The sequence below is a fragment of the Orcinus orca genome, chromosome 6, assembly GCF_937001465.1.
Source record: "Orcinus orca chromosome 6, mOrcOrc1.1, whole genome shotgun sequence".
In the NCBI taxonomy this organism is placed as follows: Eukaryota; Metazoa; Chordata; class Mammalia; order Artiodactyla; family Delphinidae; genus Orcinus; species Orcinus orca.
The window spans coordinates 14,780,072-14,808,067 of record NC_064564.1 but is presented as its reverse complement, the minus strand read 5'-3'; the positions used below and the strand labels follow the sequence as shown (position 1 = coordinate 14,808,067).

General features: G+C 44.2%; 1 protein-coding gene and 1 long non-coding RNA gene across 3 annotated transcripts in view; one reads left to right on the top strand and one right to left on the bottom strand.

Moving 5' to 3' along the window:
* Positions 1–836: 836 nt before the first annotated feature.
* Positions 837–27,996, bottom strand: part of INTS9 (integrator complex subunit 9) — a 111,902-nt gene continuing 84,742 nt past the window's right edge. Inside the window, exons 11-18 of one of the 2 annotated variants that reach the window (XM_033429841.2) lie at positions 26,664–26,724; positions 23,315–23,486; positions 20,285–20,409; positions 18,088–18,255; positions 6,455–6,553; positions 5,615–5,752; positions 3,588–3,719; positions 837–2,725 (exon numbers count right to left, since the gene is read on the bottom strand). In XM_033429841.2, coding sequence (XP_033285732.1) covers positions 2,666–2,725; positions 3,588–3,719; positions 5,615–5,752; positions 6,455–6,553; positions 18,088–18,255; positions 20,285–20,409; positions 23,315–23,486; positions 26,664–26,724 — 955 coding nt within the window. In that variant the 3' untranslated portion in view covers positions 837–2,665. Of the gene's footprint in view, positions 2,726–3,014; positions 3,720–5,614; positions 5,753–6,454; positions 6,554–18,087; positions 18,256–20,284; positions 20,410–23,314; positions 23,487–26,663; positions 26,725–27,996 lie in introns of those variants that run through there. The other variant, XM_004270711.3, reaches the window with a different exon arrangement.
* LOC125964593 (uncharacterized) lies at positions 2,680–14,580 on the top strand. The gene is made up of 2 exons (XR_007477736.1): positions 2,680–2,805; positions 14,170–14,580. It is a non-coding gene; the product is annotated as an uncharacterized LOC125964593 (long non-coding RNA).

Here is a 27,996-nt window from a genome sequence, read left to right as displayed (position 1 = left end):
ATTTCTGGGCCCTCGATTTTGTTCCATTGGCCGGTGTGTCTATTTTTGTCAGTACCATACTGTTTTGGTTACTATAGCTTTGTACTAAAGCTTAAAATCAGGAATTGTGCCTCCAGCTTTTGTTTTTCTTTCTCATGATTTTTTTTTTTGGGGGGGCGCTATTCAGGGTCTTCTCTGGTTCCATACAAATTTGACTTTTTTCTTCTGTGAAAAATGCAATTGGAATTTTGATAGGGATGGCATTGAATCTATAGATGGTAAAATGCTTCTATGATGTGATTAAACCTAAAATGGGATCCAAGAACAGTGTTGGCTGCAGCCTCCTGCAAGAATAGACATGTTTGGCTCAGTTCTACATTGCCTATCTCCATAATTTAGTTGCGACTTCTGTCAGAACTGTAGTTGGTTATTTTTACCTCATTCTAGGTTTGAAAAAGAGTAATTTACCCATAGTTCCACTGCAGTGAATTTGGGGACATCAGAGGTTTTCTACCTTCCCACAGTATGGCATGAAAACAATGAGACAGCATTCAAGTTTCCTCATGGCTGTAGGGGAAAAACTGGACTTGGGCCAAAGGAAAGTAGCTCCCTTTCCTCACCAGTTTGCTTGGCTCACATGAATGTATGATCATACAGCTTTGGAGGTTTCTGCACTCTCATTTCTGTTGATACTTCACTGTACAGACAAACCTCATTTTATTGTGCTTTGCAGATACTGCTTTTTTTTTTTTTTTTTTTTACAGATTGAAGGTTTGTGGCAACCCTGCGTCAAGTAAGTCTATCAGTGCCATTTCCCCAGCAGCATTATTTTAAAATTAAGGTCTGTACACTTCTTTAAAAAAAATAATGCTATTGCACATTTAATAGATTACAGTATAAACATAATTTTTATATGCACTGGGAAACGGAAAAATCCATGTGACTTGCTTTACTGTGATCATGTGCTTTATTGTTGTGGTCTGGAACCAAACCAGCAATATCCCCAAGGTATGTCTATAGTTTGGAAAAGCCAACTTCTGCCTCTATAGGACAACGGTGAGGCCCAAAGGCTTCAAGCTCTCCAGGGGTCAAGACGACAAATAGTTGTTACCATTACTTAAAAAGAAATGGACGATACGCCTCAAGTCCCTTCCCCAGCTCCTGACCCCTGGTGCTCACACACGATGTTAAGGTAAGGCAGAAGCCACTTACTGGCGATGGGTTTTGGGGAAAGTTAATTGCTGTACCTCAGTTTCCTCATTCAGCGCCTTGACTGTGGCCCTGTGGAGAGATGCCCCTGAACCAGGAGCGCCCAGCTAAGCCACACCAGATTTCTGACCCACAGAAGCAGTGAGATAATAAGTGTTTGCTATTTTAAGCCACTAAATTTTGGGCTAATTTGCTACACAGCAATAGATATACTACTTTGCAGAAAGATCAAAAGAAATAAGAAAATCAGGTCCCTCCTCACTATTTTTAATGTTTTTTCAATTACTATTTAATCATTAGGCGTTTGTTGGGCTTATGAGTAGAAATTTTTCTAAATGTCAGTCTCTTCCCCAGATCGGTGTGAATAGTCAGCGGGCTGCATTTCCAAATAACAAAGCCACTATGGGTGGTATAATTCTAGCGCTAACAGCAGGTCCCACCATTTCTTCTGGGTCTTCTATTCATCAGCCTGGTTTGGTATCCAAATACCTGAACTCTACGTAGAGTTATTCATAACTGCTCTCTCCTAATACTTGGGAGGGCCAGCTCTAGATTTCTCTGCTCTAACAAATGATTCTTTGCTTCTTCCTCTCTCTGGCTTCTGCCATGAAGTAGGTGGTAATGACAGTTAGAACCGTCATCATTTCTTATTTCCTGCACATCAGTTTATGGACTGTTTGCCTCTTTAGTAACCACCTCTCAAGCACCTCTCACTGATCCCCTGGGATTAATCAAGCCCTTAACAGAAATCCAACTTGGACAAATCCAAGTCATTCCTGGACGTATCATTGTTGGAACATTTAAGTAAAATAACCATTTTGATTTTTCTATTTCATACTGCATTTGCATTTTTCAAGATGTTAAGAAAACTTTTAAAAAACTTGATTTCTCTCAAGTTTTACTAGGAAGTATGCCTACATGTGCTGCATATTTACAATTCTCCTGCTAAAAACAAAACTAAATTTTCATAACCATGGCATGTCCGTCTCTTGTAATGTTAATCCTCTCCCGAAGTTTATTCTGTAGACACACCCTGGGCCCCTCGATTGGAATGACCTGCACATTGGGAAACAGAGAACGGTTGAACCATTCCTGGGCCCAAGGCTGGCAAAGTTGGAGATGGCAAAAATGAAGTTGCCTTTTTCCTCCTCTAATGAAGAACTGCTTCCCACTGACGTGTCCATTCCAGAGACAGAACGGACAGCCAGCTCTCCATGAAACCTGAGGAAGTAGTTCTATAGTGTTACAGTTCTTGGGTCACTAAAGCCCTTTGTGATGCTTTGCTGCTGGCCAGGTTGGACTGACCTCCGACTGAATTTCAACTGGTCCGAAAAGACGGTAAGCGTCTACTTCTACTGCTGGCCAGTTCTAAGACTTGTATGCTACTCTCCACATTTTAATACTTGCAAAATTGGCATGTGTGTTACAACTGATGCTATCTCAGAGTTGATGTAAATACCTGTTTTAAGCAATTCCATTATTTCAGACACAGGCATCTGAGTTTACTGCTCAGCGCAATGCGGAGAATCCTGATCATCTGTGGGAGAAGCAGTGGTGAGCGGAGGGTTGTGGGTGGAGCCTGAGATGCTGGTTCAGGCCCTCCCCCAGAAGGTCAAGGTCAGTGTCAGCGCTCTGTGCTGGTGTTTCTCATACTGACACAGCTCAGATGAAGTTAAGCACCCGTTCGTACAATTTAAGAAATATACTAATGCACATACCAAACTAAAATTTGCTGTGGTGTTTTCTAAGTTCAGTTCTGTATATTTTCATATTCTTTCAGATACTAAATGGCTATATAAATTGTAGGTTTACCAGAACACAGCTACTTCTATAAAAAATAAGTTTTATTAACAAAATGAGCTCACATTGTAAAATACAGATAGATGGGTTCATTTTGCTAATTCTGGGGGATCATCTTTCTTATCAGGTACAGCACTGTAGACAATAAAACAAACTCAAAGACTAGTTCCCCTGCCCAAGGCCTGTGAAACCATGAAAAACAGGTCACAAGTCCTCATCTTTTTACCTCTCCGTCCACTATTAACCTCCTGGAAAGCTGCTGTAGCTCTCAGCCTTCTCCTCAGCTTGTTGCCTCACCTGCCTGGCCACCTGAGAGAGGCAGGACTGGGAAGAAGACGAGGCTGAAGGTTAAAGGAAAAGCTCTTGCCTGAAACAGTACCAAGAAGCCAGACTGGGAGATTCTGGCCGTAACTCCTGAGAATGTTGCTCAAGCCAGAGACCACCACCACAGAGACCTGCCAGGCTGCATGGCCTTCCTCCGCTGGGTGCTGGGCAGCCACAGTGAAGGACTGCAGCAGGGTCTCAGGGAAGTGGAGATGGCTTTCGTGTTCCACTCAGAACTTCTGTAGGAATTTGAGGACAAGGTCCCGCAGCCGTACCCTGAGCATCTCGTCATTGTCGCAGATAATATGGGTCGAATCTTCCTCGATCTGGATGAGTGTCTCAGCTTCCTGTAGCAGGACGATATGGCCCTTGGCTGTGTCTTCCACCTTAATATCACTGAAGCCATGCTGCTCCAAAAGAAAAGGGACAGGAGGATGTTGGGTGCTCTGAAAAGCCAGAGGATATTTCAGCAACTGAGAGTTCTAAAATCACGCTTCCTAGAATTGACTAAACTGAACATCCTAGAAACTGGCATTTTGGACACTCAGTACAATTCTACAGACTAATCACAGGACCAGCTACAGCAACAGAATTCAAACTGAAGCCCCCAAACATGCAAATATCTCATGCAAAACATAGCAGAATTCCTACAACCTGCTTAAGCTTTTATCTGAGGAGCACATCTAAGCACCTGAGCTCAGGAGCCTGGGATGCCAGGCTGTTCCACACCAGCCTCCATACCACGCCTGTGGTCCCTGGTAAAACTCCATCCTGTCCCAGGAAAATGCCATTCTTCACAGCAAGATACCACTGACCTTTTGATGTGGCAAATTCCTCCCAAGGGAGAAGACAGATAAGGCAGCATATCAAATACTTCTCCAGGGCCACCTCCAATGCTAATTCAGAATTTTCTTACACATCACATGTCAAGTTGAGAAAGAAGAAAAGAAATGGAAAGAGGACTAATTTGCCTGGAAAGGACCCAGGCTAGGTAAATGAACGTGACCTAGGGAGATTCTCCACACTTGGCTCTGGAAATCTCACGTGTAGTTTGGGGCAGCCACGGATATTCCTCCTGCAAAGGCGGTGGGGCAGAAATGGTGGGGGGAGTAGCTAGGGTCGGGGCCTAGGGGTCAACTCCCGAGCACCCAGGCAGAAGAGCTAAACAAAGTCTTTCTGGGAAAGCAAGCTGTTTGAAGATTTTAAGAAACAAGTCAAGCGTGAGTCCTGTCAGCAGGGCCGGGGGGCGCAGCACGGTCGGGAGGAAGCTGCTACTGGTGTGATCACGGCACATGGAGCTCCCTGGGGTAATTCCCACGGGGTGTCCCCATGTCACTAGGGGCCAGGAGAGCCACACGACTCGGGGAAGGCCCTCCCTTCAGGGAAAATTAAACGACTACTGAAGAAAACAATTCCCAATAAAGAGAAAGCTTTTAAGATTTGAAAGAACTCAGCGACTGAGTTATTTAGTTTGGACAAAAGGCAGTAAATAGTTTAACAGAAGAAAGTCTCTTTTCCTGTAATGATCTACTATAGTTGCAGTTCTTCTTGCAAGAAGCAACACGAATAATATTATCTTTAGCCAATTCCTCCTCTTTTCTATAAAGGATTCTATAATTCTGATGCCAAAACAGGGATCTCTGAAGTCCTGTGACTAAAGCCAGAATTACAAAATCTTTTCAGGTTCAACTTTTTTCTTTTTACTTGTAGTCATGGAATCTGTGCCTTGTGGGGAGCAGCCAGCAGGGACAAGGGGCGGGATGGCCGCTGAGCCAGTGCAGGCACCACCATCCTCCACAATGACTGCCTGCTTCTCTCTCCTCCCACCCGGTCTGGGAATCGCTGGCTCTGCTTCCTGAGTGCCTGCGGATCTGGCATCAGTGACCCCTGTGCCCCCGAGTCTCGCCCGAGACTTGTATCTCGTCTGACCTGGCCATGCTAGCTCTGACAGCAAGGGGTCTTCTCATAGGAAAGTGGGGCTCTAGAGGGGGCAGACCCTTCTTTCTCCTGGCCGTCCCCCTGCCCCATCTGTCACAGCTATGTCCTCGAAGAAAGAAAGGCCCCTCCTTGGTCTGGTTCCCACGAGAAGTGGGGGTGGGGGGCAGCCTGGTGCTGGGGGGAAGGGGGGCCCGCTCTCCTCTAAGTCTCCGTGGCCCTCGCCTGGTTCTGTCCCCGCCATGACCGAGGAGCAAGCAGATGCTGCAGGGCCAGCAGCGCAGACACTGGAGGCGGTGAACAGCGGCAGCACGCGCTCCCGGGAGCGGGGCCGCGGGGCCTCAGACGGCGCACCCCACCCGCTCACCTTCTCCAGCGTCTGCACGAACTGCTCCACGGGGATAGAGCCGCTCAGCAGAGGCTTCAAAACCTTGCAGTCTGGAATGTCGTCACTGGCCCGCTTTCTCTTCTTGCCGCCTGTGGGCTGCGCAGGCCTGGGCGGGGGCTGGGTGGGAGGAAAACAGGGATCTCATCAAGGAGTCGCCCGGGAGCCCGAGTGAAGCTACCCGGCCCACGGGACCCGCTTCCTGGAAGGGCCCTGGGCCTGCGTTCAGGGTCACCATCAGCTGGGGCTCCAGCTGGATTTCCACATAATGCACACAAGCTAAAGCCAACTATCCACATAGAATTAACACCTTATTCGGCAAAGATACCTTCCTTTTATCAAAATCTATTCTTAATTTTCAGCTGACTGATCTCAGTGCTGTCTGCGTAAGGTCTTCATAACCCGTGTCGGTTATGAAGGGGCAGCAGCTCCGAGAACACTGGCTGTGGGGTCAGACTGACTGGCTACAGTCCTTCTGTCAAGAAAATGAAGGGCAGAGAGACTGCCTCTAAGACGGTGATAGTAAAGAGAACTTTGTGAGGATTAAATAAGACAACACCCGGTAGGGCCCTGGCCCGGGGTCCAGCGCACTTTAAGTGGCCGCTATGGGCACGTGATGCAGAGGAACAAGAGCAACACAGCCCAACCCTGAAGGGGGTTTTTCTCGGGGCGGGGGTGAAGACAAGGGCCCAAAGAGCTGCCCCCAAGGCGCACACGTGCCATGAAGTGAGGTACGAGGCGCTGGGGGGAGGGCCCCCACCTGCACAGGGTTCTTCCCGCAGGTCCGCTGTATCTCAGGGCCCTCGCCCTCCCCGACAATACCTGGAGGATGTGCTTGTTATCTTTAGTGTGCAGCACGGCCGAGACGGTTGCCAAGGAAACGCCAGGCTTGATCTCCATGGGTACCAGTGAGTCCGCAAGCTGGGAGCAAACAGAGGGGTTTCAGTCAGGCTCCCTGTAAACTGGGGGGACGAGGGTGCTGCCATCGTGCTGTGCAGAGGCAGGGGCTAGGAGGCCACACTGGGCAGCAGTGCCACCCCTGTGCACGGCCCAGGATTGGATGGTGACACCCAGGGTCAGGGTCACCCTGGCCAGCAGGCCCGCAGCACCATGTGCCCCTGCCAGTCTGGTGGAACGGTCCCAGACGTCAAATGTCAAAACAGCCTTTAGTGATCACCATTATTCGTTTTCTTTTGAATTTTTATTTACATCACTGCAGTCTAAAGTGACCAAATAACTTTAAGAAGTAAAAAAACGTAAAACAATCATTTTTAATCAAAAATACATCTCACACACACACACACACACACACACGGTTTCTCCTCACTCAAAATATACACCAAGTGCCGACTTTCACCTCTCCAGGGGACTAATGACAGGCAGGAAGGGCAGGGACAGCAGCATTTGGACTGACTGAGCTGTCTAATTCCTGGGAATCTGAATTCTCCCAAAGGTGAAGTACACAGCTTTTACCTGTGGGCCATCTCTTTCTCTAACACCAGAGTCTGATGTGTACCCGTTCCTCTGCAACTTCAGAGTCCCCTAACCCAGCCACCAGTAGTGACATGTGATCTTACGAGAGGCCCTAACACTCGAGTTTAGTTGACTACTGTTCTTAAACGCATGCAGACCTCAACCTATCCAAGCCTCCTTTATTAAAAAAAATATGCAAGATGCCATTTATGTAAACATGAAGATCAGTATCAAATGGGCAGAGGAAGCAGGTGAGGATATTTGAAATGACTGGCAAACGGATGTGAGGACTATTTCATTAACCAAAAAACGGGGGGTGGGGGGGGTGGCCAAGATGGCAGAGTAGGAAGACCCTGAGCTCACCTCCTCCATGGGCACTCCACAATTACAACTGTAGATATAGCAACCATAGATGAGAATGATTGGAAGACTAGCAGAAAATAATCTTCCACAACTAAAGATATGAAGGAGTCACAATGAGAAGGAGTGGGGCAGAGACATGGTAGAGTCAAGACCCACACACTTGGGTAGGTGACCTGGCAGCCCCACCTACCAGTGTTCCTGTGGTAGTCAGCTCTACCACAATGGAAGGGTCCATGCTGCCCTCAAAGGGGGTGACCCTAGAGCATATATCTGGTGACCAGAGGGGTGTGTGCTGCTGGGCCCCACAGGACGTCTCCTACAGAAGTCCAGTTCTCCAAGATTGGGAAATGTAACCAACTTACCTAACACACAGAAATAAAAACAGCATTAGGCAAAATGAGGAGACTGAGGAATATGTTACAAACAAAGGAATAAGATAAAACCCCAGAAGAACTGAGCAAAGGGGAGACAGGCAATTGACCTGCTAAGTTCAAGGTAATGACCATAAAGATGCTCAATGAACTTGGGAGAAGAATGGATGGAACACAGTGAGACGTTAGAAGTTTTTTAATAAAGTGTTAGAAAATATAAAGAAGAACCAGAGCTGAAGAACACAGTAACTGAAACAGAAAATACACTGGAAGGAATCAAGAGTAGATTAGTTGACACAAAGGAACAGATCAGCACACTAGAAGACAGAGTAGTAGAAATCACCCAATCTAAACAGAAAAAAGAAAAGAGAAAAGAAAATCGTTTAAGAGACTTCTGGGACAATATCAAGTGCACTAATGTTCACATAATAGGGAACTTGAGAATAGAGAAAGGGGCAGAGAACTGTTTGAAGAAATAATAACTGAAAACTTCCCTAACCTGGGGAACGAACAGACATGCAGGCCCAGAGAGTCCCAAATAAGATGAACCCAAAGAGGTCCACACCAAGACATATTGTAATCGAAATGGCAAAAATTAAAGATAAAGAATCTTAAAAGCAGCAAGGGAAAAGCAACTAGTTACATACAAAGGAACTCCCATAAGACTGTTCGCTAACTTTTCCAAAAGTATTACAAAAACAACCAGAAAATAATTAAGAAAATGGCAATAAGTACATACCTATAAAATAATGATATTAAATATGAATGGGCTGAATTTGCCACTCAAAAGACATAGAGTACTGAATGGATTAAAAAATAAGGCCCATCTACATGTGGCCTACAAAAGACTCATTTCAGAAATAAGGAGAGACACAGACTGAAGGTGAAGGGATGGAAAGAGATATTCTATGAAATGAAAAGCTATACTCAGACAAAATAGACTTTAAAACAAAGACTAATAAAAGGGGCATTACATAATGATAAACAGGTCAATCCAGCAAGAAGATGTAACATAAATGTATATGCACCTAACACAGAAGCACCAAGATATATAAAGCAAACATTAATGGACTTAAAGGGAGAAACCGAAAGCAATACAATAATATTAAGAGACTTTTAATACCCCACTCACATCATTGAATAGATCATCTAGACATAAAATCAATAAGGAAACACCTTAAATGACACATTAGACCCAATGGTGCGCATATATATATATATATATAAAAAACATTCCAGCCCAAAGCAGCAGAATATACATTCTTTTCAAGTGCACATGGAACATTCTCCATGATAGATCACATGATGCTAGGCCACTAAACAAGTCTCAGTAGATTTAAGAAGACTGAAATCATATCAAGCATCTTTTCCAACCACACTATGAAACTAGAAATCAACTACATGAAAAAAACTTCAAAAAACACAAAACACAGAGGCTAAGCAATATGCTCCTCAACAACCAGTGCACCAATGAAGAAACCAAAGAAGAATTTCAAAAACACCTGGAGACAAATAAAAATGTAAACACAACGATTCAAAATCTATGGGAAGCAGCAAAGGCAGTTCTAAGGGAATCTTACAGTGAAACAAGCCTACCTCAGGAAACAAGAAAAATCTCAAACAAGCTAATCTTATCCCTACAGGAACTAGAAAAGGAAAAAACAAAACCCAAAGTTAGCAGAAGAAATTCTAAAGCAATGAAACTAAGAGCTACTTCTTTGAAAAGAAAAACAAAATTGATATACCTTTAGTCAGAATCATCAAGAGAAGAGAGAGAGGGACCAAACAAAACCAGAAATGAAAGAGGGGAAGTTAAAACTGACACCACAGAAACACAAAGGATCATAAGAGATTACTATGAACAATTACAGGCCAATAAAATGAATAAATTGCTAGAAATGTACAATCTCCTAAGACTAAATCAGGAAGAAACAGAAAATATGAACAGACCGATTACCAGTAATGAAACTAAATCAGTAATAACAAACAAAAGTCCAGAACCAGCTGGCTTCGCTGGTGAATTCTACCAAAAATTTAAATCAGAGTTAACACTTATTCTTCTCAAACCTTTCCAAAACTGAAGAGGAAGGAATGCCTCCAAACTCATTCTACAAGACCAGCATCACCCTGATACCCAAACCAGACAAAGACAGCACACAAAAAAGAATCTCAGGCCAATATCACTGAGGAACATAGATGAAAAAAGTCTCAACAAAATATTAGCAAACCGAATTCAACAATACATTAAAAGGATCATATACCACGATCAAGTGGGATTTAGCCCAGGGATGCAAGAATGGTTCAATATTCACAGAACAGTCAACATGATGATACACCACATTAACAAGCAGAAGAATAAAAATCACATGATCATCTTAATAGACTCAGAAAAAGCTTTGGACCAAATTCAACATCCAATCATGATAAAAACTCTTAAGAAAGTGGGTATAGAGGGAACATACTAAATACAGGGCACATATATGTGCCATATATGACAAGCACACAGCTAACATCATACTCAATGGTGAAAAGCTGAAAGCATTTCCTCCAGGATAAGGAACAATACAAGGATGCCCACTCTTGACACTGTTATTCAACATAGTACTGGAAGTCCTAGCCACAGCAATCAGAAAAGAAATAAAAGGAATCCAAATCGGAAAGGAAGAAGTAAAACTGTCACTGTTGGCAGATGACATGATACTATATATAGAAAATCTAAAGACACAACCAAACTGTTAGAACTAATAAATGAATTCAGTAAGGTTGCAGGATACAAAATCACTATACAGAAATCTGCTGCATTTCCATACAGTATCAACAAACTATCTGAAAGAGGAATTAGGAAAACAATCCCATTTACAACTGCATCAAAAAGAATAAAACACCATGGAATAAATCTAACCAAGGAGGTAAAATACCTATACGTGGAAAATTATAAGACACTGATGAAAGAAATTGATGACAACAGAAACAAATGGAAAGATATACTGTGCTCATGGATTGGAAGAATATTGTTAAAATAACCATACTTCCCAAGGCAATCTATAGATTCAATGCAAACTCTATAAAAATACCAATGGCATTTTTTACAGAACTAGAATAATTCTAAAATTTATATGGAAACACAAAAAACACCAAATAGCCAAAACAATCTTGAGAAAGAAGAACAAAGCCCAAGGTATTACACTCTCTGAGTTTCAACTATACTACAAAGCTACAGTAATTAAAACAAAATGGCAGGGGCTTCCCTGGTGGCGCAGTGGCTGGGAGTCTGCCTGCCGATGCAGGGGACGCGGGTTCATGCCCTGGTCCGGGAGGATCCCACATGCCGCCGAGTGGCTGGGCCCGTGAGCCATGGCCGCTGGGCCTGCGCGTCCGGAGCCTGTGCTCCGCAATGGGAGGGGCCACAACAGTGGGAGGCCCGTGTACCGCATAAAAACAAAAAAACCCAAAAAAACCCAAAATGGCATTGGCACAAAAACAGACATATAGGTTAATGGAACAGAATAGACAGCCCAGAAATAAACACATGCTTATATGGTCATTTAATCTATGATAAAGGAGGCAAGAATATGCAATGGGGAAAAGACAGCCTCTTCAATAAATGTTATTGGGAAAACTGAACAACCACATGCAAAAGTCTCATGTCTTATACCATATAAAAAATAAACTCAAAATAGATTAAAGACTTAAATCTAAGACCTTAAACCACAAAACTCCTAGGAGAAAACATAGGCAATATGCTCTTTGACGGCAGTTTTTTATCAATTTTGTTTTTTTTTCTTTTTGCGGTACACGGGACTTTCACTGCTGTGGCCTCTCCCGTTGCGGAGCACAGGCTCCGGATGCGCAGGCTCAGTGGCCATGGCTCACGGGCCCAGCCGCTCCGCGGCATGTGGGATCCTCCCGGACCGGGGCACGAACGTGCGATCCCTGCATTGGCAGGCAGACTCTCAACCACTGCGCCACCAGGGAAGCCCCAATTTTTTTTTTTTTTTTGGATGTCTCCTCAGACAAGGGATTCAAAAGCAAAAATAAACAAATCGAACAACATCAAACAAAAAGCTTTTGCACAGTGAAGGATACTACCAACAATACAAAAAGGCTGCCTACTGCATGGGAGAAGATATTTGTAAAGAATATATCAGATGGGGTTAATATCCAAAATATACAAAGAACTCATATAATTCAACATAAAAAAACCCCAAAAACCTGACTGAAAAATTGGCAGAAGACCTGAATAGGTATTTTCCCAAAGAAGACATACAGATGGCCAACAGACCCATGAAAAGATGCTCAACATCACTATCATCAGGCAAGCGGAAAGTGAAACCATAATGAGGTATCACCTCATACCTGTCAGAACAGCTATTATCAAAAACACAACAAATAACAAGTGTTGGCAAGGATGCAGAGAAAAGGGAACACTTGTGCACTATTGGTGGGATTGTAAATTAGTGTAGCTGCTATGGAAAAGTTCCTCAAAAAATTAAAAATAGAACTACCATATGATCCAGCAATTCCACTTCTGGGTATTTACCCAAAGAAAACAAAACACTAATCTGAAAAGATATATGCACCCCTATGTTCACTGTAGCATTATTTACAATAGCCAAGATATGGAAGCAACCTAAGTGTCCACTGACAGATGAATGGATAAAGAAGATGTGGTCTGTGTATGTACGTGTGTGTGTGCGTGTGTGTGTGTGTGTGTATGCAGTGGGATATTATTCATCCATTAAAAAAAAGGAATCTTGCCACTTGTGACAACATGGATAGACCTAGAGGGTATTATGCTAAGTGAAATAATATAACAAATACCATGATTTCACTTATATGTGGAATCTAAAAAACAAATGAACAAACATTAAAAAAGAAAAGAAATACACTCATAGATACAGAGAACAAACAGGTGGATGCCAGAGGGGAAGGGATAAGGGGATGAGTGAAATAGGTAAGAGAGATTGATTTACAGGGATGAAGTGTACATTACAGGAAACATAGTAATGTAATAAAGTCATATGGTAACAGACAGTAACTAGACTTAGTGTGATGATCATTTTGTAATGTATAGAAATATTAAATCGCTATGTTGTGCACCAGGAACTAACACAGCAGTAGGTCAATTATACTTCAATTAAAAAAAAAGGGATAAAAAGAGAAAACATATGAAACCAGTGTGAAATGTTCCCACTGAGATGCGTGTGTGCTCTGAGCTCCTGACAATGCCCATCCATAAATATTCTTTTCCTTCCTACACTGTATTGTTCCCATCAAAGGATCAAAGGTCAGGTTGTCTGGCAGAACTATAAAGTCAAAGAATTGGCTTGGGAGGTTTGCAGATAGCACTGTGGGAACCAAGCAGGTGAGAGGCTCTCCCTGGGCAGCCCCAGGAATAAATTCTATCTCCAAGAAGACTCTCTGAAGTGGCAGCTCTGCCACAAGGGAAATCTACCTAGAGCTCACAAGATGACTCAGCCAGACACCTCTGCGAAGGAGGATGCATCCACCTACCACCGCAGAAATAGAATTTTTCTATTAGCGCATGCCCATCAGGACTGACGTCAGCTCTCCCACTTTGCAGCTACAGGGACCAAGAGGGAGGATTTACAAGGAAGCTGCACAGGACACACTTTCATTTGGGGGAGAAACAAGCATCCATTAGTAGTAGCAAAACCTAAAGAACAGCAGCAGATTTTAACCCCTTCATGTCCCACATGCATTTCCCAGGCAAAACCAAATGATACTTTTAGTTCTATATCTACATTCCACATACAAAGATTTATGTAAAAGAATGTTTCTGAAAGTATTATTTATAGTTTGAAAAAGCAGAAATAATAAATGTCCACCAGTAAAGGAAGTTAAATTATGATGCATTTATGATAGACCATTATATACCTAAGATACTTTTGAAATATATTTAATGACAATATACTGTTACTTTACAAAGATATTATACGAGGTATGACTCAAACACACACACAGAGTGAACGCACAAAGCAAATACTAAAAAATTGGACAGTAATTATGTCTGGTATTGGGATTAGGACTGATTTTTTTTGTCTTTATCCTTTTTTTCCCCCTTATTTTCCAAGTTTTCTAGAATGAACAAGCTTATTTTTATTGAAAAATGAACCTTACGACAGAGTCATAAACATAAAAGCTTGAGAAGCCTGAGGGGCCTTAAAAACAAAAGAAGACCATCCAGAGTGCTGGTTCTCAGGTGTGGTGGCAGAGACCCCTGCGGCTCCTGAGGCTCTTTTGTAGCATCGAGGTCAATATGATTGTCATTAATAATGTTTTGCCTTTTCACTCTCATTCTCTCACAAGGGTTCACTAGAATTTTCTAGAGGCTACATGACTTGTATATCACAACAGACTGAAAGCAAAAGGGGACAGGAGAATCCAGCCGTCTTCAACAGGCAGACGTTAAAGAGATTTGCAAACGTAAAACAATGCCCTTCTTCTTTTTTTTTTGAAACATTTTCCAAAAAAGACCTTTTAGGGGCTTCCCTGGCAGCTCAGTAGTTAAGAATTCGCCTGCCAATGCAGGGAACATGGGTTTGGTCCCTGATCTGGGAAGATCCCACATGCCGTAGAGCAACTAAGCCCACGAGCCACAACTACTGAGCCCGCGTGCTGCAACTACTGAAGCCCATGCATCTAGAGACCGTGCTTCACAACAAAGAGAAGCCCACGTAATGAGAAGCCCGTGCACCGCAACGAAGAGTAGTCCCCCCCCTCCACCATTATAGAGAAAGCCTGTGTGCAGCAACAAAGACCCAACGCAGCCAAAAATAAATGAAAATTAAAAAAAAAAAATCTTTTAGTGATGTTAACGTCTAATGGGTTTATATTATTTTTTATTTAATAATTCATTAATTATTCATTTAAGAATTAAATATTTTTTAAATGTCTTAGTTTTAACTTCTATTATAGCAAATATCAATAGATATAACCCACATACACAAAAGCTCTCTGGGGTTCTAATTTTTAAGAAGTCTTGAGACCAGAAAGTTTGAGGACTGCTGGCTTAGAGTACTGTAATCTAACCCTAAGCCTTCAAGCCCAGCCACTGTAAGACAGACCTTGGCCAGAAGGTAAATACCAGACAAAAATAACGCAAAGACACTGGGTCACAGCCTTTCACTTTGAGATGAGCAAAATGCAGAGGAAATGAAAAGCACAATCATAAAAACATATTAAACAACCAAAATAACTAGAAGTGGGGATGGTTAGTGCCACTTCTTTGCTACAAACCACAAGACAAAAACTTGGCCCCTTTTTGGAGGGGAACTTGCTTTCATCTCTCCCTCCCAATCAAAAAAAAAAAAAGAAAAAAAAATCCATCATAAACGCCAAACTACTAAAACGAAAGAAAAAATTCCAACACAGGCAATATTAACCTGATGGGTTAGGCAACTGGAAGTCTAAAGCAAAGAACAATTATTTCAATGTTCTAGCAGGAGGCTTCAGGAGGACAGCTGGTCAAAAAGAGCCCTGGCCGACCTGCAGGAAGACGGAGGTGACCCCCCAGAGACCAGCAGTGACAAACAGGTGGGCGTGGGGCAGGTCTCAGGGTCAAGGCTGCTGGTCTACTCCCACTGGACTTGAGGGAGGAGCTTCACGAAAGATAGAAGAGCGTGCTGTGCACTCCCCAAAGCCAATCCCTTCCTTCTCTGGCTCAGTGTCAGAAGGCATAAAAGAGGTAGGTCTCTTACACCAGCGGTCCTCAAATTTTAGCAAGCATTGGCTCCCGGGGAGGGCTGGCTGAAACCCAGACTGCTGGGCCTCACCCTGGAGTGTCGATTCAGCAGGTCTGAGGTGGGGCTGGAGAACCTGCACTTTTAACGAGTCCCCAGTGCTGCTGCTGCGGCTGGTGATGGATTACACGGAGCCCCGCACTGCGATCCCCACAGGAAGGCCGTGGGCTGGGTGCCCCATCGCCGCAGCGGCACAGATCAACTGGGGGCTCTACTCTCACTTACAGGACAAAATCTGTGACATATGTTAGGAATGACCTTTGGGGCACAAAGGGCACATACTGGTGATCACCTAGGTTTCCTCAGGGATGGAAAAGACCAGGTCTAATTGAGTAAGTGTACCCATCTCATAAGATGGGTGAGACAGTCCATGGGAAGTGCTGAGTACAGATCCTGGCCCATAGTGACACCTCAATAAACATATTATTTGCATTACAATTAAATGGGGAAGCCAAAGGGCTGGGCCAATGAAATATGGAGAAAAGATAACCTGGAATTCAGAGCTGAAAGAACTTTCTTCATTCTCTTGGGTCTCAGTAGGACGTGGCCTCAAAGGGAAGAGCAGAGGAGAGGCCAGTTCCCTGCTCACTGTCAGGTGTACTAAGGTCGTGAGGAAACTCCTGACACAGGTAGCCCTGGCCACCTCTCTTGTGAAGGAGCTGTTATCAGAGAGAAATGCAAGTCAGCTGCTGAGCTGAGATACCAGGGTGTGAGCAGCTGCTCTCACAAGCTCCAACGAAAAATGGCTATTTTCCTTTTAAAGAACTGGCAGACCACAATCATCCCAATGACACTCAAAGCAGTCAACCTGAGGAACCATACATATCTCTCCACCGGTTTACTGCTTACCAATAAGCAATAAAAAAAATTTTTAAAAAATCACCTTTATAACTTTCCCCACTTCATCTCTCCAGCCTGGGCTCACAGGCAGCTCTTCTGCCCCCTCAATCTGGCCACATGCTGTTTGCTGAGGGGACATGTGCTGTGACGGCTCCCTCCCCAGGAACCAAGAGTGAAATGAAAATGGATTTGAAATGTGAATGATCATCTACTTCTATGTGTCTTAGTGAAAAACACGACCACTTGCTAGTTTTATCTAGCAAACAAGTCTTGCTAGTTTTATCTTCCTGAATCAATTTTCTCTAAATTAGTTACGGAAATCTGTTTGGATCTCCTTTGTCTATTGCTCTATTTTTTAAAAAATAAATTTATTTATTTATTGTTGGCTGCACTGGGTCTTCGTTGCTGTGCGTGGGCTTTCTCTAGTTGCAGCGAGTGGGGGCTACTCTTTGTTGCGGTGTGCGGGCTTCTCATTGTGGTGGCTTCTCTTGTTGTAGAGCATGGGCTCTAGGCGTGTGGGCTTCAGTAGTTGTGGCTTGTGGGCTCTAGAGCGCAGGCTCAGTAGTTGTGGCCCATGGGCTTAGCTGCTCCGTGGCATGTGGGATCTTCCTGGACCAGGGCTCAAACCCATGTCCCCTGCATTGGCAGGCAGATTCTTAACCACTGTGCCACCAGGGAAGCCCCTGTCTATTGCTCTTAATTTAAAAAAGAACAACTCAGGTTAACTGTGGAAAGGACTGAATGTACTGGATACTGGGTCCCCATTGATGGCACCTGGCCTTGTTCCACCACCAGCCTTTGTTAGGGTCTTGGAAATGAGCAACATTCAGGGCCTTAGCCTTCAAAGTCCAAGATCTGGCTACTCTTCTGAGCTCCAGAGAGAATCGGGGGACACTGCTTTTAAGTTTTCCTACTTCTTTTTCCTGTTTGCTAAAAACATGTTCAAGCGTCTCCGACGGCAACAGCAAGCCAAAAGCAGCGTCCTCAGAGCTCGGCACACCGTCACTGCGGCAGCTGGGCCACACGCTTCCCACTGCCCCTCTCCACACCTGTCACTCAGGTGCAACCCACCTCAGCTGTCCCACATGCACGACATGCTTTTTACCTTTTTTCCCTATTAAAACAAGCTCAGATATCATAGAACTAAAAAATATTAGACTTCAGTAGGATAAAATCTTTAAGTTATACTAAAATGCATGCAAATAGTAATCAAAGTTTACATTCCTTACTTTTTGGTTACTCTCATCTCCTCCATCTATCTCTGAACTTGGTGAAACTTGGCCCTCACTCATAAATGGGGTCCAGGAGGGACGAGGAAACCCACACCCTCAGGTGGTTAGGGACAGAGCTGACAATGGCTTACCTGTTCTCCACGCTATGGCCTGCGCCCTGGCCTCCCACACACATTAAACTTTAATATAAGCAGTGCTCCAGCAGGCCTGATGTTGACAGCTGTTACTTCATTACTGGAAAAATGAGGAGGTTCTGAAAATCCCACCTCTCTTCCCAGTTACTTGCTTAAGGGTCGATGTGCTTTGGTTCATCCATGTGTAATACAAACCCCAAAGAAAGCCACTGCTGGGACGGTCTTCCGCAGACTCAAGTGGAAAACCCGGTTGTGACCCTGGGAAGCAGCACAGCTCACCTCTGGCATGATTTCTATCTTCTCATACCGACGCTTGAAGGGCAGGGCGAGGACCTCGGCGCGCCGATAGGACATGGCGGGTGGCTGGCAGTCAATCATCAGGTCTATCCGGTGGGACTGCGCTGGGGGCGGCTGGGTGTACTGCTCAGGACAGACCACGTGGAGGGGCTGAGGAACCAGCGTGACAGGGGCAGGTGGGGGCAGAAGAAGGAGGAAACAAGAGGAGGCTGTGAGGCAGGAGGGGCCGCGTCCTGAGCTAAGCCTCCCTTTGCAGTGCTCAGGCTCACCATTTGGCCGTTTCGAATTCTCATCCTGTCAAACCCAAGTAACCAGAGAGTGGGGGGAAAGAAGAACAAAAATTTCAGGGAAAAGCCCTGATCTGCCGGCCATGTTGATGAGCAAGGGATTTACTGTCTTGGTTTGCATTTATTTTTTCATTATATTTAAGTCACTTTGATGGTGACAGCCATGGGTCTACCCTCAAATGACCTCTGAGCCCCTTGAGGGCAGTCTTCTCGTCACTTCCCATCATCGACTTGGTACCACTACTGGCTGATTAGCAAGAACTGTGACTTTTTGTGCTAGTTTGGATTTCTGGTCTGGATCTGCAGGTCTACTGGTACTACGCAGTGCGCAATGGTGAGGCCTTATCCTCAGTTGTGTAGGACACACTGAATCAGATAGAATTTTTTTATTTTTTAACAGATGTCTCTTTTTATTATCTTGAGAGAAAACCAATTAGTAAGTCAATGTTTACTTTGGCCAAAGACCACCCAACTGCCAACCGAACGTGGCACCCAGAGAGTCAAGGCATTGTCACTGCGTTTACTGAAGAGTCTGGACCGAGCCTCCAGTTCCCGGAAGAACAAGGCTTCCAACAGACCTGACGGGTTGCGTTTCAAACCACACTTGTCCTTTAGGACTGACACCTCTCCTCCTCTTCAGACTGCCTTTCACCCTCCTTCCTGCCTGGTTAGCATCTTATAACTGTCTCAAAGCCAGTCGACTCCACAGTCACTGCCTGAGGACTCTCCCCAGGTTCTCCTCCCCTGCAGTGGAGACCAGGCGGCCTCCTGTTTCCCTTATTCACACACCACCGAGGGGCTGCGGAGTCTGCCGTGGTTCAGGGACAGAGGGTGACATTACTCAGGAGTGAAAACAACAGGCTCTTAACTGTTTCTTCCAGCAAGTTGACAGGCACACAGTGGTGTATCAGATCGCTCATGGAAATCGGAAGTGGCTTAACTGCTCCAACCATGTCTAGAGAAAGGCCCAGCAAGCTCGGGGTCACCATCAGCTGTTACCCCTGCGCTCCGGAGGCCTCCAGCTTTCTCTGTTTCCTGCTACCCTTCCTTAGAGTTTCCTGTTAGTGCCTCTCTTCCTGAGGTCAGGGGTTCTGTGAAGAGGAGGAAAGTGATCTCCCAGCTCAGGCCGAGAAATGTAGGGAGCCAACCACACCTCACTCAGCGACTAGGGTCCAGGGCACCCCAGCGCTCACGTAAGGTCCCGGGCACACCGAGGTGATGGGACATCAGAACCCTTCCTCTCGCCTGTTCTGAGCTGTTTTCCTCACCAACTGCCACCACCCCTCCAACCCCGAAACACGGGCCACCCGAATGATAAGTGACCCAGGGCGGTGAGTTTTTCCTCTCCGTTCTCCTTCTGGGCCAACAGTGCTCCTTTCGCCTATGCTTTACCCCAACTACTCCCTCCCTTTCTCTAAGGCAGAAAATGCAAAATGAAACAAACAAACAAAAAAGCGACAACCACCAAACCAAAACAATCCGCTAACAAAAGCATAACACTGTGGTACTAACCCACGTGTGCAACAAGGGCCCAATACATGTTTCAGTTCAGCTGTCTTTCAGCTTGACGAGTATGTTTCTAGAATGATTTTTTTTGGTGGTGGGAGGGGGTAGTTTGCTTTTAACTGGACACAAATGGTCCTCATCAAAAATGAGACACTGTTTACACTTTCTTTTCCTCCCACTTTTGATTTCTTTAGAGGAGAAACTTCTTTCAGGGTGTAAAGCCCACCGGTTTGGAGTCTGGAGGGTACCGGGCTGAGCACTCCACAGACCGAGAACGGGTGAGGAAGACAAGCAGTGCAGCTCGCCATCCTGGCCCTCACACCGCAGACATAATCCGCACAGAGATGCCAGGACCGCGGGAGCCGCCAGCACAATTTCCCCATTACCTGCACTTCTTTGAGCAGCTTTGACACTTGGATGAAATTCAGTCTCGTATCAATGGGGCAGTATATGCATTTCATGGCCAAGGGCTGGTAGGGAGCCAGTGCTTCCAGGTATGTGAAGTCGGGTTCTAAGGGGAGCACAAGAAAGAAAATTTTAAATGCAGGCAACAGAGGAACGGCCCAGTGAGGAAGCAGCTGGCATGGTTGAGGCCCAGCAGACGGGCAGCATGACAGGAAAGGCACTGAAGGTTACAGGAGCCAGATTCCCCATCACGGGAGAGAGGAGTGATTTACAAATAAGGAGAGGGGGAGGCTGGACTGAACGCTGCAGGATGGATATGGAATTGGAGGGACGGCGTGAGCGCCAGGTTTTCAACACAGATGGAGAGAGAGATGAGACAAATGAGGGGATAAATAAGTAAATGGGTGAGAAAGGAAAGCTCTTCTTTACAACAAAATGCCAACTAATAAATGTAAAAGAAGTGATGAAATTGAAAAAAAAACTTCATCATTTGGCAACCATCACAGTAATAATTTATTTGGACCAGAATCAATAGATGCTAAAAAAAATTAGATAAACACATGGGGAAGACCAGGATAAGTACATAGGCTCGAAGTGTCCCCCACAAGATACTGATTGACACAGAGCGGTGACTTCACAGTGGAGAAATCCGGCACAAGCCACTCGAACAGAGTGCTCAAAGGTCACCCCCAGGTAGGAGACAGACCATGTGCCTCCTACTTGACAGGATGCACGCAGAAGAAGAAAAAGAAGGATCCTGACCCCATGTCAACAAAATGCTTGTGCTGAGGCTGCGATGCCCCATCAGCAGAGCCAGTGCAGCGCCTGGGAACTGTCCTTGCCACGCTGGCTGGTTTGTTCTCTGCAGAGCCGCTCACCACGGCCAGCCTGGCGGGGATTGTTTGCTCCGCAGGAGGAAGCTGCCCACCTCGGGCCAAAAGCAGTGGCTCATTCCTGGTGTGAAAAACGACACGCAGGTTCCTGACACAGTCTGTGCCCTGCGAGGACGCCACTTCCTACGGCCCCAGCTTTCCACACACAGCTCCCAGGAACTTACTCGGTGACCTCAGGGCAACTCACAGAACTTCCAGATTTTTTAAATGACCTCCCCTGCAGTGGATCCTGTCTACCCAGGAAGAACCCAGAGACCACCCAAATGAGGCCAGCACGGCTACCTGGGGGATAAGCGCCTCTCTCTGTACGGATACTGTGTGAGCTACAACTCCCACAGTCATAATACAACCAGATAAGGTGGCCCCAAACCTCGCAGACATTGTCAACGACACAACTTGTGCTCTGGAAGTGAACACACCAGTTTAAATGTATACTCCTTACCCAGATGAATGTCTGGTAATGAATGCCACGGACAATCACGTAGCCCTTGCTTTCTTCTTAGCTGGCTGGAGGGACGTTTGGAGTATAGCCACGCCTCTTCTGTGTCTCTCTAATACTGTACCCACTGTCACATCAGAGCCAACATCTCCTCAGAAAGAACAGGAGAGACCCCCTCAGTCCTACTACAGACAGCGTTCTCTGGATGACTTCCTGCTTAGCAGAACTTGGCAATGGTGAGGCTCTGGGTAGCGTGAATCAACGTCTTAGGGCCTGACTTCCTCTGCCTGTGGCTGAAAGGGGGTCTGCGAGGGAGAACAGCAGCGCCCGACGGCTGCTCTTCTGAGCGCCCCCGGCACTCACGGCCAGGCCACGGTGGCACCCGCTTACTGGACATAAACCACCTCATATGACGCTGACGTGAGAAAAGGCCACGCAGTGACCACGACGGATCAAGACAAAAATAAGACCCTTCCTAATCATGCCTGAACGTAAGACCACAGCATGTCTGAACCACCAAACAAGCAAACACTGCCCTCTCCTGGCTCCATTCTTCTCACCTTCTAGACAAGAATCACTAAGATACCCAGCCAGAGAACTACTGCTTCCTGATGGTACCCAAGCCAGGACAAGGAACCCACCTCCAAAATCACCTAAGCCATGGCCTGTAAGTTCTTCTGAACGTGCCTGGTGATGCCTCCTGCCTCCCCATGGCGGTACCCCCTCACTGCAAGGAGTCAGTACCCCAACTTTGTTCCATTACTGGTGCGTTCCTGGTGGCCTCTGGTTGGTCCTCACAACAGGCTGAGCACAGGGAAGGGCCCAAGCATCCCTGACCCCAAAGCTTTGGGCATAACTAGACTCTCCTCCATGGCTCACGTCTTAAAGGTAATTAGAGAACTCTAAGAAGGCTACTGGTACTTTCTCAACGGGCTCTTGTGCCAGGCACTATAAGGAGTGCTTTCTTATAACATTTCATAAATGCACAGAGCTGCCTGAGGATGAGCGACCAACAACCCCATTTTACAGACGAAAGTGAGGCTCAGAGCGGTGAGTAACCCGGCTGAGGTTACAGTAACTCGGACCAGATTTCAGATCAAGGTGTTTTTACTTCATTGCCCTGAGATTTTCAAATTCTAAGGCTGTCTGAAGACCGTGAATTGATAAAATAAGATAGTGATTAAGTCAAACCCCTAACTTGCCCTCATTTAAGGATTAGTTTTATTCTGAGGGGTTGGTCTCCACAAGAAAAACGGCAAGCCAGAGTAAACTATAACCAAAGGAGAGAGATCCACCTCCGTAAGTAAGTCCTAAAGCAAGTAAAGCAAGACTGATTATTAGAATGATTATTAGAATTCCTGCCGTTCTTGAACAGCTTACAAAATCCTATCCAAAGTAGTTCTAGACCAGAAATCTGTCTCGGTGAAAATCTACAAAAACAGATATGAAAGCTCTGTCCAGTGCACAGTGATCTAACAGGACATTTTGCTTTGTTCTTACCCTTTCCCTTCCAGTTGCTTTATCCTTTGGTATTTACAACAGAATAGGGATCATATTTATACCTTATAACTTACTGTCAAATTCTTCCCAGTGTCTTTACCTGGTAGGTACATCCTACCAGGTTATGCAGGGATGGTCACAGTGGGAAGGGCAGGGTTTTGTTTTGTTGGTTTATTTACCTGTGAATATGACAGTGTTGAGACTAGATTTTCCCCAGAGCTCCATGAAATGGACCACGTCCCCGAATCGGAGGGAAGGGTGTCCAGTGAAAACCACACACGGCTGTCTGAAGTCGTTGCTGAAGTCTCCGTGGATGCTGGGGTAGTGCTTCAGCTTGTTGGTCTGAATGAGCTAGAATACGTACCAAAAGCACATGAAGAGATGTTAGCCTACCCAGGAAGAAAGAACCACAGCATGGGAGAGTGAACAAATTAAAAATACAAGATAACGCTATTAATATTAGCCAAAGATCCACATTTTTTACCTACAGTGTGACCTTCTCAAAAGATGGGACCTTTCGGTAAAATCACCAAACTTAATGGAAACTTCTTTTCAGGTGTTATGGCCTGATTCTGTCTAACCCTTCCTTTACAGCTTCCTGACACTCCAAGCTCCAGGCCCCAAAGTCCCCAATATTAGTTACTGTTTGAAGTACAAGTTTCTCAAACTCTGTGCATCACCGAGCTCTGTCAACAATAAACACTTCACACAGGAAAAACTGTTTACCAGCACAGGACTGCCTCTTGAGACGGTACAGCTGTGCTAAGTTACTGTGGCGAGGGGCAGGGGACTTAATAAACACAAGAACAAACTGGCTTTCAGCAATGCGGGAGATGTGATGTCCTCGCGACAGAGAGCTATAGTAAGAAGCAGGCCACACACAGTCTCAAACCTGTCTCAAAAGTGAATGTTTTGAACCAAAAAGGTCTTCCTTCTAGCACAACACTGGGAACTACTCTCCTAACGCCAGGCCCGACCCAAGGCAACGCCATATACAGTTACAACCACAGATGGCATCCTGTGGCACTGCTCAGAAGTTCTTCCTGCTGCCTCAGCCCTGCCCCCACTGCCCCACTCTAGCAACAAAAAGATGGCAAACACCCATACTTCAGAGACCCTAAATATCAACTAGTAGTGCCCTGAGATGCTGTCTAATGGGTAAAGAATTGGTCTGTGACCCAGCTCAATCCTGTAGCCACGCATAACGCCTACGAAGGGAGCCCAGCCAACAACTCCAAGCCCACTGTAGTCACCCCAACGGTGAGGATATGGCCAGAATGGGGCCGCCCACAAATGGAAGCTGACTCTCTTCATCTTGAAGTTTTAATCTTTAATTCAGAGAGACTGCTTTCATTAGCAAGACTACCCTGGAGATCTTAATTAGGTGTCACATGCTTGGATGGGATATGAATAGTAAAGATGCAACCATCACTGCATTCCCACTTCCCTTCCAAGTTATATACAAATAAAACTGACATTCTTTGTATAACCCACCTGGGCAAAATCATTACTTGCCCCAGTTAAACAGGTGAATGGCTGACTAAAGGACTAGTTCTACTGTATCCACAGATGTCAAGGAGATGAATGGGATTCTAAGAAGAGCAGCAGGTCTTTGCACATAAATTAAGTCACTTTTTAAGGCAAACTGAGATTTTTTTTTTTTGCCAATCAGATCTACTTTTCCAGCGGACTTACTACCTTTTTGACCATCCAGAATTACCTTTGTGCTGATTTAAGGTCCAAACTGTATAGGCAATGAAGCTGTAGGGTAGGAATTCTGTGAAGCAATTTTTTAAATCAGTACTAAGGGCAGAACTGTATTTTCTCATGGGCACTGGTCACATAATACCGATTATCAACTCCAGCACGCCCTAATATTGACAAGTGCATTTCAGGAACCCTGATCATGCACCTATGGTCTTTTCACATTCTTAACTGTAAATGGGACAAAGGTCATCCATGACATACTTGTGGGTAAGAACACGGTAACACCCTTAGAGAACACGTTCTGAAGAAAGGCTAATTGTTATTAGGGAAGAGGCAAATAGACTTTCAGTGTTTTGCTACACTTAATGTTTTGCTACACTTAATTTTCTGACACGAGATATCTAGCCTGAATTTCACTGTAGTAATGACAGAGCTTGCAAAAATCTTGGCTGCTGTAAGAGAGTATGAGGACTGCAAATAACTTCCTCAAAACCTTCCACTTGACATTCTGGTTCATGAGAGACCTGTCCTTTGGAGTAGGAAAACAGTAGTCAGATTTAAAATAATCAGCAGGACAGCTGCTGCAATTTTCTTGAGCCGAATAGTTAACTGCATAGCAAATAAGTCAACAAAATCCCTATGCATAAGTACCTGCACAGACATCCCTAACTTGATGGAATTTTTACAAACTGAAAACTTCCACGTTCCCATATGCACATCAATAAACAGCATTACCAGCTCCTCAGAAATCCCCCTTTGTCCCCTTCCTGCCCCCACTGCTACCTCCAGGATAACCATTCTCCTGGCTTTTAATATCACAGATGAGTTTTCTGTGTGTTTGAACTTTTATATAAATAAAATCACACCATATCTACTCTTTTATATCTGGCTTCATTCACTAACATTATGTTTGTGAAATTTATCTATATTGTTGCATATAATCGGAGTCCCTTCATCCTCTTTGATGTAAGGTGTGAATATACCACAAAATTCATTCACCCGTTGATGGACATTTGGGTGCATTTCAGCACTATTACCAAGAGGGCTATGAAGATTTCTGTGCAGATCTCTGGGTGACACACCTACATTTCTGTTCAGTACAGACTTTGGGAACGAAACAGCTGAAGCACAGAGGATGTCACAGTCCTAGGTTCAACTTTACTGTCAGTTTCCTAAAGTGGTTATACCAATTTACACATCCTTTTCAAAAAACATAACAAAAAACTGGGAGTAACGCTATTGTCCAATAGGAAGGGAATGGTTAAGTACACTATAGTATGTTCACATGATATGCTACGGAATATTAGGTAGCAATAATAACAGTGAGGTGCACAGATAAATGTCCATGATACACCCAGCACTGGGTGAAAAAAAAAGCAGTAGAAACAAAATTGGGCACACACAGCCACATAAAATCACTCACTCGTTCTGTGAGGAAGGGGGAATTTTTCTGTTTTCTAAACTGCAATGTTCTTATTTTCATCATTAAAAATTTATACCAATGACAGACATAACCAAACAAAAAGAAGACTTTGGCAATAAGTAAATCATTTATGCAAAAAAGTAGAATAAAATTCCTCACTCGGTCAATGAAACAGAGGTAGGCTATTAACTGAATAACATACTGGTAATATAATGTGTTAAGAAGAAGAGAAAGTAACGAATCTTGAGTCAGAGTACTTCACTGCCATCTTACAAGGGAAACAAAGGGCTATATCAAACTACCTTCAGATTTTTAAAAGCTAATGACCTGCTATATCCACCCATATCTATTTATCTACATTTTGTTCTTGCTCGGACCCAGTGATTCCATTTTCTTACCTCTGCATGAGGAAAAGGCGGTTCTGGGAGATACACCTTAGTCTGTTTGTTGTGACAAAGCCTTTTGAGGAGGAAAAACAGATCAGCAGGTTAGGCAAGGGCGTACAGTGGCATCTGTCGCCACCTAGTGGTAGCAGCGCAAATACTTAATACCGAAGTTTATTTGAAATTTTCCTGTCAGTGTATCTCACTGTGAATAAAACACCAGCATTTATAGCGTAATCAGGACATAAGTCACTTGTGAGCACAGTTTTAACCTTTGAAATTCCTCAATACATTTTTTTCTTTAAAAATAAGCTTCTTATTTTGAAGTACTTTTAGATTTACAGAAAAGTTGCAAAGACAGTACAGAGTTCCCATGTACCTTTTAGCTGGTTATCCCACTATGTTTGTTAAACTAAGAAATAAACATTAGTACTTTACAGTTAACTAAACTGTAGACTTTACTCAGCTTTCACCAATTTTTCCACTAATGTTCTTTTTCTGTTCCAGGATCTAATCTAAGATACCGTATTGTATTTAGTTGTGATCAAAAAAAAAAAAAAAAAAAATTTTTTTTTTTTTTTTTTTTTTTTTTTTGGCTGTACCTCGCAGCTTGCAGGATCTGAGTTCCCCAACCAGGGATCGAACCTGTGCCCGCTGCAGTGGAAGCACAGAGCCCTAATCACTGGACCGCCAAGGAATTCCCTAGTTGTGATCAATTTTGAGGAGAAAGTGATACACTTTTTTTTTTTTTTGAGACATAGCTTTTCTATTTTATACATGCACCATTTCATTAATAGCAGAATTGGTAACTCAAACTGGAGAATAATAAATCTCTCCAGTAACTCTATCTTAATCTAGACACCGTGAATGTTTTAGGTAGTCTGTGTTTTTCCCTAGCCAGGTATGACATTTAAAATATGGAGATTTCTGGAAAAGCAAATGTGGCAAAAGGTTAACAATTGTTAAATCAAAGTACGTGGATGTTCTGTAGCTCTGACATTTTTAAAAGTTGGAAAAAATATATGTAGTGATTATGTTTGTTAAAGCCTGCTTCTAAGAATTCTATCAAAATAGAACTAAAGCATTTCAACAATTCTAATAGATGTTACTTTTGGCAGCATAATTCAGAACTCTGGGGCTTGGATTTTGTCTGAACTTCATTAATACAATTATCTAATTTTTCCTTCTTTAGTTTAACTCGATTTCAAAAACATTACTTTATATCCTTTTTGGAAGAAGTTGTACATATGGGAACAAGATACTTTTGAAGGGTTGCTTATTAATAATATCTAAACAGACAACAGTACTGTATTTCAAACTCAGGAGGAGAGACAAAAGTTCTTAGCTT